At 41.0% G+C, this 13,169-nt stretch overlaps 1 protein-coding gene across 4 annotated transcripts in view; it reads right to left on the reverse strand.

Annotated features, from left to right (window-relative positions):
• MTA3 (metastasis associated 1 family member 3) overlaps positions 1-6,202 on the reverse strand; it is a 137,042-nt gene extending 130,840 nt beyond the window's left edge. For 2 of the 4 annotated variants that reach the window (XM_082757095.1, XM_082757092.1), the window contains exons 1-3: positions 5,432-5,721; positions 3,673-3,740; positions 1,766-1,859 (exon numbers count right to left, since the gene is read on the reverse strand). In XM_082757095.1, the coding sequence (XP_082613221.1) occupies positions 1,766-1,859; positions 3,673-3,740; positions 5,432-5,459 (190 nt within the window). In that variant the 5' untranslated portion in view covers positions 5,460-5,721. Of the gene's footprint in view, positions 1-1,765; positions 1,860-3,672; positions 3,741-5,431; positions 5,722-6,111 lie in introns of those variants that run through there. The other 2 variants (XM_082757093.1, XM_082757094.1) reach the window with 2 other exon arrangements.
• Positions 6,203-13,169: the final 6,967 nt, after the last annotated feature.

The following is a 13,169-nucleotide window of genomic DNA, read 5'->3' on the forward strand; positions in this document are numbered from 1 at the left end:
CACGAGACAACTAGTCTGTGCAGATTCCAGATTGGTCAGAAAGAAAACATTATATACTGAGAAAATTAATTGATAAGAACAATGGTTAGAAGAATTATGATGTGCAAAACATGGAGTCATTCTCAACAGGCTTGTTGAACCAGTTAGAAATCACATCTTTATTTTCTCACAAGAAAACAGCAAGAGAATCTCAACTCAGAAAACACAGAGGACTCCATGGTGTTTCTACTGACACTGAAGTGCTAGAATACTGCAATGAAAGTGCAACAGACCATCAACAAGTCCTTTCTACTGAAGCGCTGACTAAACACCAATCTAAAGCTCACAGGAGAATTAGAAAGATCTTTTTCACTTTTTCAGATTGAATGATACCCACAGAAATGACACTCCTTTTTTAAAGACAGAAGACAACAACAACAAAAATTAAAGGTGTTTGAGAAGAACTCAAAAGACCACGATGAATCTGAGGGCACAATACCATAAACAGGTCATCAAAAATGCAAAAGTATATGCAACTAGATGAAAAAAAAAAAAAAAAAAAAAAAAAAAAAACATCTCCTTAGAACATAAACAAGATATATCTTCTACTGCGCTATGTTTAGACAATGGCATTCTAAAATAAATTATCACATTCTGTACATGTTATTTCTCCTTGCTTTAAAAACCAAGCATGTACTTCTTCATGCCACATACTCAAATCACCCCCAATTCTTTAAGACCAACAAAAGAATAGATTAAAAGGTAAAAACTGGCTGTTTCTCTTCACCACGGATACTCACATTAGTAACATTATCAGAATTTGACCTTAAAGATGTTGTAAGGTATTTTCTTAAGAGTCCTATTATACCATAATTTATCTGTACACAAAACATGATGCTAGATAATGATTTTAAAGAGACACATCCTGGTAAATTGCAAACCACAGAGACTTATAAACCCCATAATACTTATTTAAAGTATTTTATAAACAAACTGTTATTTACAATATGCATGGTAAATTTAGTGGATGTTAACATTTTAACACTTCGGTTATTTACAAAGTTTGCAGTTACTTACAAACAAGGTTTCAACATTTTGTAAATATTTATTTTCTCACTGATTCTGTTTTTGCCTTCAGAGTTTTTGGTTCTATTATTACAGAAAAGCACAGCATTTCAATTGTTGACCAAACAGTAGCTACCAAAGGCAGTTAAGTACATAACAAAAATGGGACTTTTTCCCTGTTACCACCCCTTCGTTGCTTTTCTGAAAAAACACGATGATATTTTACTGAATAATATTTAGTTACTTTAAATGCTAACGGCTATTTTACGATGTGCACTGACTTTCAGTCTCTTGGGATACACTTTAGTCTTTACAAAATGTCTTTTATACAATTGTTTATTACTATCCTAAGTCAAATCAAGCTCTTATGAACGCTCTGAAGCTTAAATTGACTTACAGCCAAGACTTACTTCTGATATTAACCGAGAGTATATGGCTATATTTCTTAAAAAATAAATAAAATGAAATTAAAAAAAAAGGAAAGAAAGAGAAGTATTCAAATGCAGATTTTCAATCATTTTAACACAGTTTAGAAGTCCCAGAAGCATCTGTTAGGAGCAGGGCCAGTATCAGATAATCCTCAGCATCTAACTGGTTATTAATTAATGCCTAATATATATAAATAAATATTCCTCTTGCCAAAGAAATGTAATTTGAAGTAATTGAGAAAAACTGAACAGGCTGTGATAGAAAGAAAAGATGCCCCATACAGTCTACTTACTAGCATGTTTATCTGCAAGCATTATGAGGCTGTTGGAAATATCTCTTCTCCTGTAAAAACACACCACTTTTGCTTCCACGTTTCCATTAGCAGTCTACAATAAAAAGATAAATTGAGTCAGAATGCATCCCTGCCCAGCTGAGTAATATAAATTACACATCCTCTACTTGTAATTTTTCCTCTTATTAGTAGTTCCTACATGAACAGCTAGACTGAAATCAAAATTACTCAAGTAAGTATGAGCATCCTGACACGGGCTAATCAATTTCACATCAAATTACAGCAATGATTATAGTTATTTACTCGTAAGATTTTATATATTTATCAGTTACTGGGAGATGTAATGCCACTATCCTGTTAACATAAGAATCCTCAAGAAATACCAGAGCCTTGTAAAGACTTTTTTACAACTCAATTTTAGACTGACACAGATTTCAAAGCACTCTAACATTTCTTTCCAGAACCACGTTTAATAGAACATGGTTTATTTGAAAATTCACCAACTTACAAAGTAAAATAGCAATTTAGTTTGCAGTTGTTTTCATGACTCATAGCAGTGATCACATTCTACCATGATATTGTAGAGAGTCTACTAATATTTAAAGAATTGCACTACCTTTCTTGTTATAAATCATAAAAAGTTAATTACCTCAAGTTGTTAAACTCAAGATGTGGCACCAAGAAGTGTCATGTTTTAATTTTCTTATCAAAAAAGAAAGCATCTTATCTCCAATATAGTGACAACCAAATCATTTCATTGTATATTTGCTCAATACCTTTAACACAGGAATGGCACTCAATTCACAAGTAAGATAACTGGATTGTATCTTAGAAACCTCTCCCCCCAAGAAGTCAATATATGACTCTGCTCTACCACCCACAAGCAAGATTAAGTTATAACAATGCAGATTAAAGACAATAAATGTTACATTCAGAACATAATTGGAATCACTTCCATTACTGTATATAAAAAAATATTGTTTCTACTAAATCCAAAATGATTTGCCATGTACAGAGTTGATGTAGTGTTGGACAGCACTAGCAAGCAATGTGGTTCGTGTCTGGCATGACACAGTGTTGTGTCCCATTAATAAGATGAATTTTTACAGTTCAGCTATTTATAACTTATTTTCTAACCACACACACACACAAAAATATCATTTATGACATCATGATAAACATTTCTGTCATTAACTTTTGACACAATTTACCAGTAAGATAAAATACTGCTCAACTGAACAGTCAAATAAAGAAAAGCACTTTTTTTTTTTTAAACGTCTTGGTAGTAAGAAAACTGAGAAATATTTGTGTTTTCCCCAAAATGGTACACTGAGAAGGCTCCACACATGCTATAGTACAATGCACTTAGGGTAAAGATAGAATACAGTCTCAATTTCTATTCAGAAAGCTGTCCTTCATTCAAAACTACCAATAAGCAATGCAATAAACATCCACAGAAGCTGTGTATTGTTATCGGATCACTGAAAAGTCTCACGGACACCCACTTGCTCTTTGTGCATATGTCCAGGAGGAGACATGTTATATGATCACTGTCACTCCAGATAGACTCAGTATCATCACCATATAAAAAACTGAATTTTCTAACTTCCTCAATCATCCACAGGATTGCCTTGGATTTTTTTTTTTTTTTACAGCAAGGTACTCCTGTTCACCAGGAATAATAAACTGGGTGTTTCCTTAGATAACAGGGCAGAATTACAATGTATCACACAGCAGTATTTCAGTAAGCAAAACATAAACAAATACATAAGAAATCTCAAGGAAGTAAAAAAACATTCAGAAAATTCTACCAACAGAGATCTGATGGAAGGCAAATGATTGTCAGTCTTGGAAAAGCGCAACAATTCTGTCAGAGGCTAAGCAGGAACCTTAGGATACTTGCATACCTTGTTAAGCTCTTCAATTCGCCTAATGAGATATGGATTGCTGGAGGAATTTTCAAAATAAACATAATCTGCAATCAAAAAAAAATGAAAGATGCTGTATTATTTCAAAAATCATATAACTAAATACATATATACTTTAGTGCAAAGTTTGTGGGTTTTTTTCCTAAAGTTAGGGTGACCTCCAGATGACCTCCACGGGTCCCTTCCATCCTCAACCATTCTGTAACCACGGGAAATTTAAGAATGGAGCGCTTTGGTGAGTTTCTAGATTATGGAAATAATACTTCCGTGACACACGCTACCACACCTTTATTATTACGTGCTGTGGTAGTACAGATGTCCAAATAAGTAATGTACATTTCGTGATACTTGCTTTGTTGCCATCTCTGCTCAGTAACACGCAAACTATATTAAGCAGTAACAGATCCTCAAGTCATGAGGGTAGTGGGGTTCTTCTGTGCCAAGATCTCTTACAGGATCATTAGAATAGAAATATTTTCATAGACTTTATGGAAATTCGCTCACATCCTGAAAGCTACTGCCATTTAACATACAAACAAAAAATTGACACGCAACACATTTCCTTCAATAGTTTTCCTCAAAACTTGTTTTTGTCAAATGAAAAAGTAACCATTAAATGCCAACTGTACTCCTCTCCGCTCAATACTTGACTTTTGTACCATGCATCTTGCGAATTTTATTTAAAAAAAATGGCAGGGGACCATAAGAAGGTATAAGATGCAATGCTTTGACACTACATTGCAGTGGAACGGAGCCTCAGGTAGCTCAATTAGCACCAAAGGAAGAGTAAGATCTCTGGATATGGTTTGTAACTGCTTATTAAGATTAAATGAAGAAATTGGGACTTGATGACCTAAGAAGCAAACCCTACCAAGATTTCGACAGCACCACTCCGATAAGGATTACTTTGATGAGTAAAGGCTGATGGGATTACAACCTAAGCGCCCTAATGACGGGGTGTGCAGATGGGCGACGCGTGTACCCCCAGCACGCCTGGGAGCAGATGCTGGAAGCGCCTCGGGCTCACAGCCCCCATCCCCTGCCGGGCTGCCTCCTTCCCTCGCCCTGCAGAGCAGCAGCAGCAGGAGCCAACTCGCGCGGTGCACCTGAACCCCAGCACCTGGCGCGGCGCCACGTCCCCTCCACCCGGCGCCTGGGGAAAGTTACCCGGCTCAGTTTCAGCAGGTTGCAGGGCTGGAAACTGACCGCTGCTCTTCCACACCCACACGCGGCTCCCAGCCGTCCCCCAGCGGGCACAGGCCGGCCGAGCTGACAGCCCCCCCCCCCCCACCCCACCCCACCCCCGCGGCCGCCCGGGCGCGGCTTGATTCGGCCCCGAGGAGCTGCGGCGAGGCCCGGCCGGGCTGTGCCCGCAGCAGGCGGCGCCCAGGCGCTCCCCGCGGGGCAGCGCGGCCAGGACGGGCCCGGCCAGGCCGCAGCGGCGGGGCCGGGGGTCCCGACCCCTTCTCCCGGGGCCGCCCCTGGCCGGGCCCGGGGGTGCGGGTGGGGAGCAGGAAGGTGGCGGCGTCCCCGCGGAGGGCGGCGCTGCCCGGCCCCTCGCTGCCTCCCTCCCTCCCCGCCGGCCCCGGCCGCCTCCCCCTGCCCGGGCCTGGGCGCCCGGCTCGGGGCCGAGGCTCCTGGCTCGGGGGGGGGTGGGGGACACACGCACAAGATGGTGGCCGCCCCCCGCTCCGAGCCACCTCGGGCGCCGTGCGGGCGCTGCCCGCTCCCCACCTACCTCCCACTCGGTACATGTTGGCCGCCATGTCTGCGCTCTGCGCCCTCCTCCTCCTCCTGCCGCCGCCGCCGGGCCGGGCTGGGCGAGGAGGGAGCGGCTCCCGCGGCCCCCCCGCCCCGCGTCGCCCCCACCCGGCGCCACCCCTTCCCCGCCCGGGCACGGGAGGCAGCGTAGGGCCGGGGCGGCCGCTTCCGGAGCCGCCCGGTGGGGAAGGGGTTAATGAACGCCCCCCTTCCCGGCCCTTGGGGTCCCCTCTCGGGGCCGGCCGCAGGTGGGGCGGCCCCGCTTTGTCCCCGCGGCACGCTTTGTGCCGCCCCCCGGCCGGCTCTTTGTGTCCCCCCCCCCCCGAGCTGGCTGAGGCGCTGCGGGAGAAGTTGTGAGCTCCTCGGCCCCGCACGTGTGAGCGCGCAGCACCTGTTGGCCGCTTTGTTGGGTGCCCCCCCCCCCCGCAGGCGGCGGGCAGCAGGGAGCATCCCCCGGGAGGCGGCTCGCCACTCGTCCGACGCCTCAAAAAGCAGCGGTGTCGGTGCCAGGCCAAGCCGATTCCTTCTGTTTGTGCGCAGCCTGCGCCATCGAGTGCAATCTGTATCGCTCGCCAACAACTTGGTGCTGCTCCGGCATGCGTCCTTCAAAGGGAAAGGCTTTTTGCCATTTTCCTAAGGATGGTGGTGATTTATTACCTGTTTTGTTCACGTATCTTGAGCCAAGCTAACATTTTACTGCACCCGGAGCTACCAGGAAAGGTGTTCACCCAACAGCGAGTGAGCTGCCCCGGCGTTTCAAGTGATCACATCCTCCCCTCCATTTCCCCCTGCAAGTGACTGGCAGAGTAAGGTTTCTTCCACTTGTAGTGCACTTGTAACTTCCTAAGTCACTGCTTCGTGTCAAACAGGCAACCCAGTACTGAAATCCCTGAAATGTACTGAACAACACAACCCAGTACCGAAAGCCTGAAAGACAGGGAACTAGCATACTAAACTCACAGCAAGTTCATCTTTTTTAGCAAACAGCAGCACATGCATGCCTTGGAAGGAAAAATCTGAAATCTCCCTTTATTTTGTCTCCTGTGTGAACATCTGTGGGAGCTGAAATTGTCTCCCAACGAGTACTTCTGTGGGAGCTGAAAAAATGCCCACAGAAACTTGGAAAGTAGTAGCTCTATCCAGCTGGTTATTTCCAGGCACAATAACACCACCTTACCAGGGACCTAAATAAAAATAGCTAGGAGTTATTTGCTGTGTTATTTTTACTCTTGTGGTTTACTGCTTCATTAATGAAACAGAGGTTAAACTTTGAAGGTGAGAGAACAGTTAATTCAAATAACTGGCTTGTCCCAGTCATTATCTATTAAACAAAATGTCTCCAAGCACTTTCCCTCAGCTCAAGCCGGCAGTGTGACACTAGAGGAATTTCCCACACTTTGAAGCTTACAATGTGCCCTCCTCCAGCAAGGAGTGCATTTCAATAGAAACAGACTCTCCCTTCCATGATCTGAAGGCACGGCTTATAAATAAGGAAGACAACTCCTGAAGATACAGTATTTTCCTTTCAAAACCCATGAGTAAACATCCCAGGAGTCCCAAGCTGCTCCTCCAGGTTGACGTCCTGAAAACAGCAAGATAAAACTTTATTTACAGCATGCATAACAGCCGAGATAAATAATGTCATTTATATACCTTAGTACTCAGACCCTGGGCCTGATTATTCACACTAATGCAGCTCGTACAGTCACAGACTGCACAAACCTGATATTGCCTGGTGTTCTGCTGCTGTCTGTGAGTAGTTCAAAGTCACTGCTGCAAGCTGAGGAGGGTGGAGACGCATCTAGCTGTGCTTGGGTACCAGGCTGCTGGACTCGGTGTATTTTACTTTGGTGCAATGTATACAAACACTTGCATACAGTTTATTTCCTGTGCTATCTCAGTGCATGGAATGGGAAAAAATAAAACTGTGTAAACATCTTCATTTTTCTAAATTAAATATGATGGAAAATTTAAATGCCCTCGTTTCAACCACAACATTGCTGAGGAAAAAAAAAAAAAAACAAACAAAAACATATAAGAGCTTTGTCATAACCTGGTAAGTAAACTGCACTCTGCTACGAATTATGGAATTATTTGTGTTGTTCAAAAGAAACCACAGTTCTGTGGTAACTGCAGTCAACGTTACAGAATAGATTATGCCTATTAGAGACACAGTTTACCCAACAACCTCATTTGATGACTTTTTTTTGGTTGTGCCATCCTATGCAGCCCATCATCCCTCCCCACACCTGTGCTGTCCTTCAGCTGAGGAAGTCCTTTTCATCCAGTTTATGGGTCCAGAAAAGCAAAGATGTTCAAAGGAAGTGATCAGAGTTAACAAATAAATAAATAAACAACCAAGAAAACCAGAGTAGGGTGTAAGGGACCATTTTTAAACACAGAGCAGGAACTCTGTTCTGTCCCCTTACTGGAACAGTGTCCCTTGCCTTGTCCAGGCCACACACTCTCTGTTGGCTTTTTTCCTTTAGATGCAGCAGGTGGATCTAAATCATATATGTTAAATACCTGGTAAACTGACTGGAGCTGTACAATTTTCTTGCTGTATTTTAAAAATGTAATGATTAGATAGGTTGGTTTTTGTTTGTTTGTTTCATTAGAGATAGCATAAAAAAATCACTTTTTCTTCTCATGTGCAATTTAAAGCTTCTTTCTCACAACTGGATTTGAATGGATAAAGGGAATGGTAATGTACTATGAGATGTATTTTATTCATGAGTTTTCATTTCACCTCCCTGTAGCTTTACAGAAACCAAAAGTTGTTTTCAGCCACTGGCAGAACTCTGGCTGCTCACACAAGCTCTGAGATTTCAGGACAAATTCTCAAGGGTTGTTCCATCAGACACAAAAACGCCTTACTCCGATGTTCTCTTCCCACTATTGCAGAGCCAAGACTAGATTTTCAAAAGGCTCTGAGAACCTTATCATTTCAGAAAGTGGCAGCACAGGGAAACTCTCCTTAGAGCTGTCTTGTGCTGTCCTTGTATCCTGTTTTGGGTCCCAAGAGTTTAATTTTGAAGGTTCCTGTCCAATATCTTCTCTACAAATCTTAAAAAAAAGCTCAAACAGCAAAACAGAGGAAAAACACAAACACATGCAAAACTTGCTTGCAGAACACAAACACGCACAAAACTTGCTTGCAGAAAACATCAGTGCTGAAGATAAATCTTCCTACTAAATAAAACTGACAGTTCAGATGTCTAAAGTAAAATATGTTGATAGGAGCGTGTTTAAGAGTGGACTATTTTTGGCTCTCAAAGGTAGAAGCACCATACTGAAATCAACAAAAACGTTGAAGAGTTGCTTGTACCATAATAAAAGGTGCTCAGGTCCCTGTAGACCTTTCATGGAGACACGTCTTCATGCTGATGCAACAGAAAGCAAATGTCATTTAGGGTTTCCCATCCTTGGGCCATCCTTACATGGCCTAACTCAAAGTGCTTCAGCCGAGCATTTCTTTTTGGCATGAGTGATCTGACAACAGAGGAAACATTAAGCAGAAGGTTTATGAGTTCATGCTAAGGGAATGTGGCTGCCTTGTTAGTAAGACTTTGCTACAATGGGTAAGCAGACTGTATGCTTGAAACCTATTCAAAGAGTTAAAAAATACAAAGAACCTTACAAGATTTCTCATCAGCCTAAACTCCTACTTATACTGAGAGTAACTCATTGCCACAGAGGACTTAGGTAGTTCACAGACTTGTCATATTTGAATCAAAAATAATATGTAGAATATACAAAGTCACTTTCACTTAGCATGAACGAACATGCCAGTTAGTATGGCTGTACATCCATCAGACAGGCTTAAGTACATTCACTTTTTTTTCCACTAATGCGAAGACACATTGTAGCTTGCAAAAGCTCATTAATGAATTTCTAGCAGAAACAGAATTCTTATTGCTATCACTTATTTAGTCACCAGAGAAATACATTTTTCCATTTTGATACTCATGATTATGTTTATAAAAGCCTTAGATAACGTCCATTGTATAAAAGGCATTGTGTAAGATTCTCTAATTTAATTTACTGGAATATAAAATTCACTGTTTATTATCATAAGCAACAGAAAATTTTAGCTACCTCTACTGAAGAACTAACTAGGTGCAATCTGTAATGGATTCTTCAGCCTTTTTATAAATCAGCAAAAAAAATAAAAATAAAAAAAAAATCCACCCTCTCACAAAAGAAAATCATCTTCTCTTGGCATCAGAAATAATGTTTTTTATCGACTCTGTGAATCAGATCTCTCAAGAGACTGTTAGCTAAATACAATGTCACTATTTTCATTAAATATGATTTAAACAATAGCTTAAAGTTAATTGCTGAATTATCAGTAGACTGAAGATTTAGATGTTCAATCCAAATCTTAAAGTTGTAAGAATGCCACTAAATCAATGTGTGAATAAAAGCAGTGCTTATGTTGGCAGCAAGATATTTTTGAGTGGGTATTGAAAAAGAGATATTTGGTAATGGTTTTTCAATAAGTATCATACAATTATGTGGATGGATGCTATAGCCTACCATATGGCACTGCTTTGAACCAATATATAATTTTATTTCCCATAAATCATACAATTGAATTAAGGACATTTTCTGCAAAATAAATCAGACCTGGACTGGTATGTATCTGCCTTCTTGTTCTGACTGCATGTGCTTTAATGAAAACCATTCTATCACAAAAGGAAATATTGCTACCATTTTGAGGGAAGGACTGTAAAGTAGGCTTTATTATTAATCTGTAAGAAACTACTGTTAAAGACTATATGTTGAAGAAATGCACTTCTTTCACTCCACAAGCATAACTCTCACAGTTTTGCTAATTAACTCAGTAACAGAGTAAAGATCTTATTTAGTAATCAGAAAAAAAAAAAGTATATATATATGTATATATATATATGTTCACCCAGAGCTTTTATTACATCTGCCAATGTATTTTGCAGTTCACATCCTAATGGAGAAAAAGCCTAGAGCTCTAGGATTCAGTCTTGTAACTCATTTTGTTTGCTAGAATACATAGGTTCACATCTTGCCCCTTGTAAATTCAATGTGAGTTTTGTGGTTGACTTCATTAGAACTAAGATGAGACTAATGTGTACCTTATTTTTGACGTAAGAGAAGCTGATAATCAGAGCAGCTGGAAGCACGTTGAATGCATTCATCTGCAGCACTCCTAAATTAAGCCATTTTGGCCTTAACCATAATTGTACCAGATAGAGATTAAACACACCACACTGGATTTACTCTTCCCCTCTCCCCTTCCCTCAATTGATCTATTTTTTGTGCTAAACACCTGCTAAAAAGCTGTCAAAGGTGCTTAATGACACAGATTTAAGTAGAGTACAGTACATTCATCTGAGCAGAATTAATTTAAGTTAAGGCCTCGGCATCTGTTCAGCTCAGTTTTTCTGGGGATCCAATGATTACAGGCAAGTAACACCCAAGTGCAACTTATTGATCAAGGGTACAGAAGGCCTCTTCGTGCCTTACCATGCCTCTAACCAATGCCTTGTGTTTCCATTATGGAAGGGTTTAACCTAAAATTTTCAGTACTGCTTTTATTTTTAGCTTTGAAAAATCAGAATAATTTCTTCATGCAGGTCAGCATAGTGACCTGACAATTGCTCTCTGCTCTGTTGGTATAAGAGACGGTTGGGTGGATTTCAGGGACACATTTATCACTGGTGCACACTTTCCTCCTCAATCAGTGGAATCATGCCTGCTTATATGTAGCAAATTTCACTTTGTTTTCAAGTGACCTTTGTTTCTAAAAATAGGCAGTGCCACAGAGGAGGTCAGTTTGCCCGCCTGATTAGCAGGCTGCTGACTCCCTGACTTGCTTCTGCAATCAATGTGCACTCTGACAAGGAGAAGAGCAGCGCTCCCGAGCACTGCAGCAATGCCGTTATTTTGGAAAGCATCAGTGGTCGCTTTTAGGAGAAGCTGGGTCTTTCATCTGGAGACAATCACATACCTGGCTGAAGTCAGTGAAGCACGCAGCATTCATTCTCTCAGGATCAGAGGAAAGATCACATAATGCCCCCTTAGGTCGCCAGATAGCTGCAGATGGCTCAGGTCACCACACCAGGCATGAGGTGATGACATGAAATATTGCAGAAGGATTGTCTACGAGAAGCTCTCTAGCTGCAAAGCTGGCAGACTTTTTCTGTTTATTTGTTTTAAATCAGCTATGTGTTATGCCTGGCAAGAAGAAACAAACAGTTTGAAAACCCTGTTCCAGGAGATCTTACATATTTCATAAACGGGAGTATAATGAGGAGTGTAATTTGGATGTGATACCAACTCACGCATCCTACAAGTTCTGCAGTAATGGTTCCCTGCTTGCTCCAAGCAGGCACAAGAAGAGTCAGATTTGTGCCAAATAGGCACAAACAGAATAACTGAACAAGTGCCCTCCCTCTGAAGCATCCCCATCCAGTAAAAATTCCCCCAGCTATTGCAGTTAAGTCTCTTTTCTCTTTATGGAAGACAGATGCCAATACTACTTCCTGATAGCTCTACCGTGCCCATGCTCAATACGTCAAGTTTTACTCTTCTCCCTGGCAAACTGAAGATTTTCCGCTCTCTAAACTTTGGGTTCATTTATCAGATGAGCTTTTAACTGCTCTTCAAGCTCCACAGCTTGGGTTACAGTTACTGCTAGGAATGGAAATCCATAAAATCTAGATACCCAAGATTAACAGCCTGAAAATATCTGAGTTTTAATATTCTACAATATTGTCCAGAAGAGAAAGGAATATTGTATGTGCTTAAAAACAAGTTGCTCTTACAATTTATAGTTCAAATTAAAAAAAAAAAAAAAAAAAAAAAAAAAGTACATAAGTCTTTTTCTCCTTACAAAGCTCCACTGGGACATAAAAATACAGCATATAGCTGAGACTAACATACACACAGAGCCAAAATTGAATGTTTCCATTCCTCTGTCTTCCTCAAAGTTATCCAGCCAACTACTCTCAAACAGGGAATTTGCAATGAAGAGAATTGCTCGGGGAAATCACAAATTCTTGCTCTTCTGGAAGAATACGACCAAAGAAGTATCTTTTATATAATGCTCTTTGAAATAACCTAGATTCCTTGATCCAGTATCTCTGCAATGGAGCTCTGAAAACACTCTATGCTGCCAGTACCACGCTGGGACAGAACTCAGAAGTTCTTAAAAACAAGCAAACAAAACAAACCAACCAACAAACACACAACAGAAAGAAAGAGCTTTTAGTTCACATGCATTATGGTGCGTTGGCTTTCTCGTGCTTGTAAATTCAAGAATAAGCTACACTGGAATAACCCCCTTTTATACTGACGCAGCTATATTCCATTGAGGAATCTGTAAAAGTTTTTAAACTAATGCATATTAACACTTATGGAGAGAAGAAAACAAGCAAACATACACACACACACACACAAAAAAAAAAAAAAAAAAAAAAAAGAAAAAAAAAAAGGCACCAAAGCAGTAAGTTTTTCATGACTATTTTAACTGAAGCCAATTCCTGAATTTTATATGAGTACCAGCTTAGCAGTGAGGTCAAAGTACAAACATCTGTGTACACAAAATGCCCAGAAGACATCAGAGAGAAGACAAACACAGCTCATGCTGCTAAATCACGTATAGTCTGAGACAGAAGAGGCCTGCTCATGCACATTGCTCAGATCTGCTTCCAGGAGTTCTGGTCGTCTTCCCA

The sequence above is a fragment of the Aythya marila genome, assembly GCF_965140915.1.
Source record: "Aythya marila genome assembly, chromosome: 3".
Taxonomy (NCBI): domain Eukaryota; kingdom Metazoa; phylum Chordata; class Aves; order Anseriformes; family Anatidae; genus Aythya; species Aythya marila.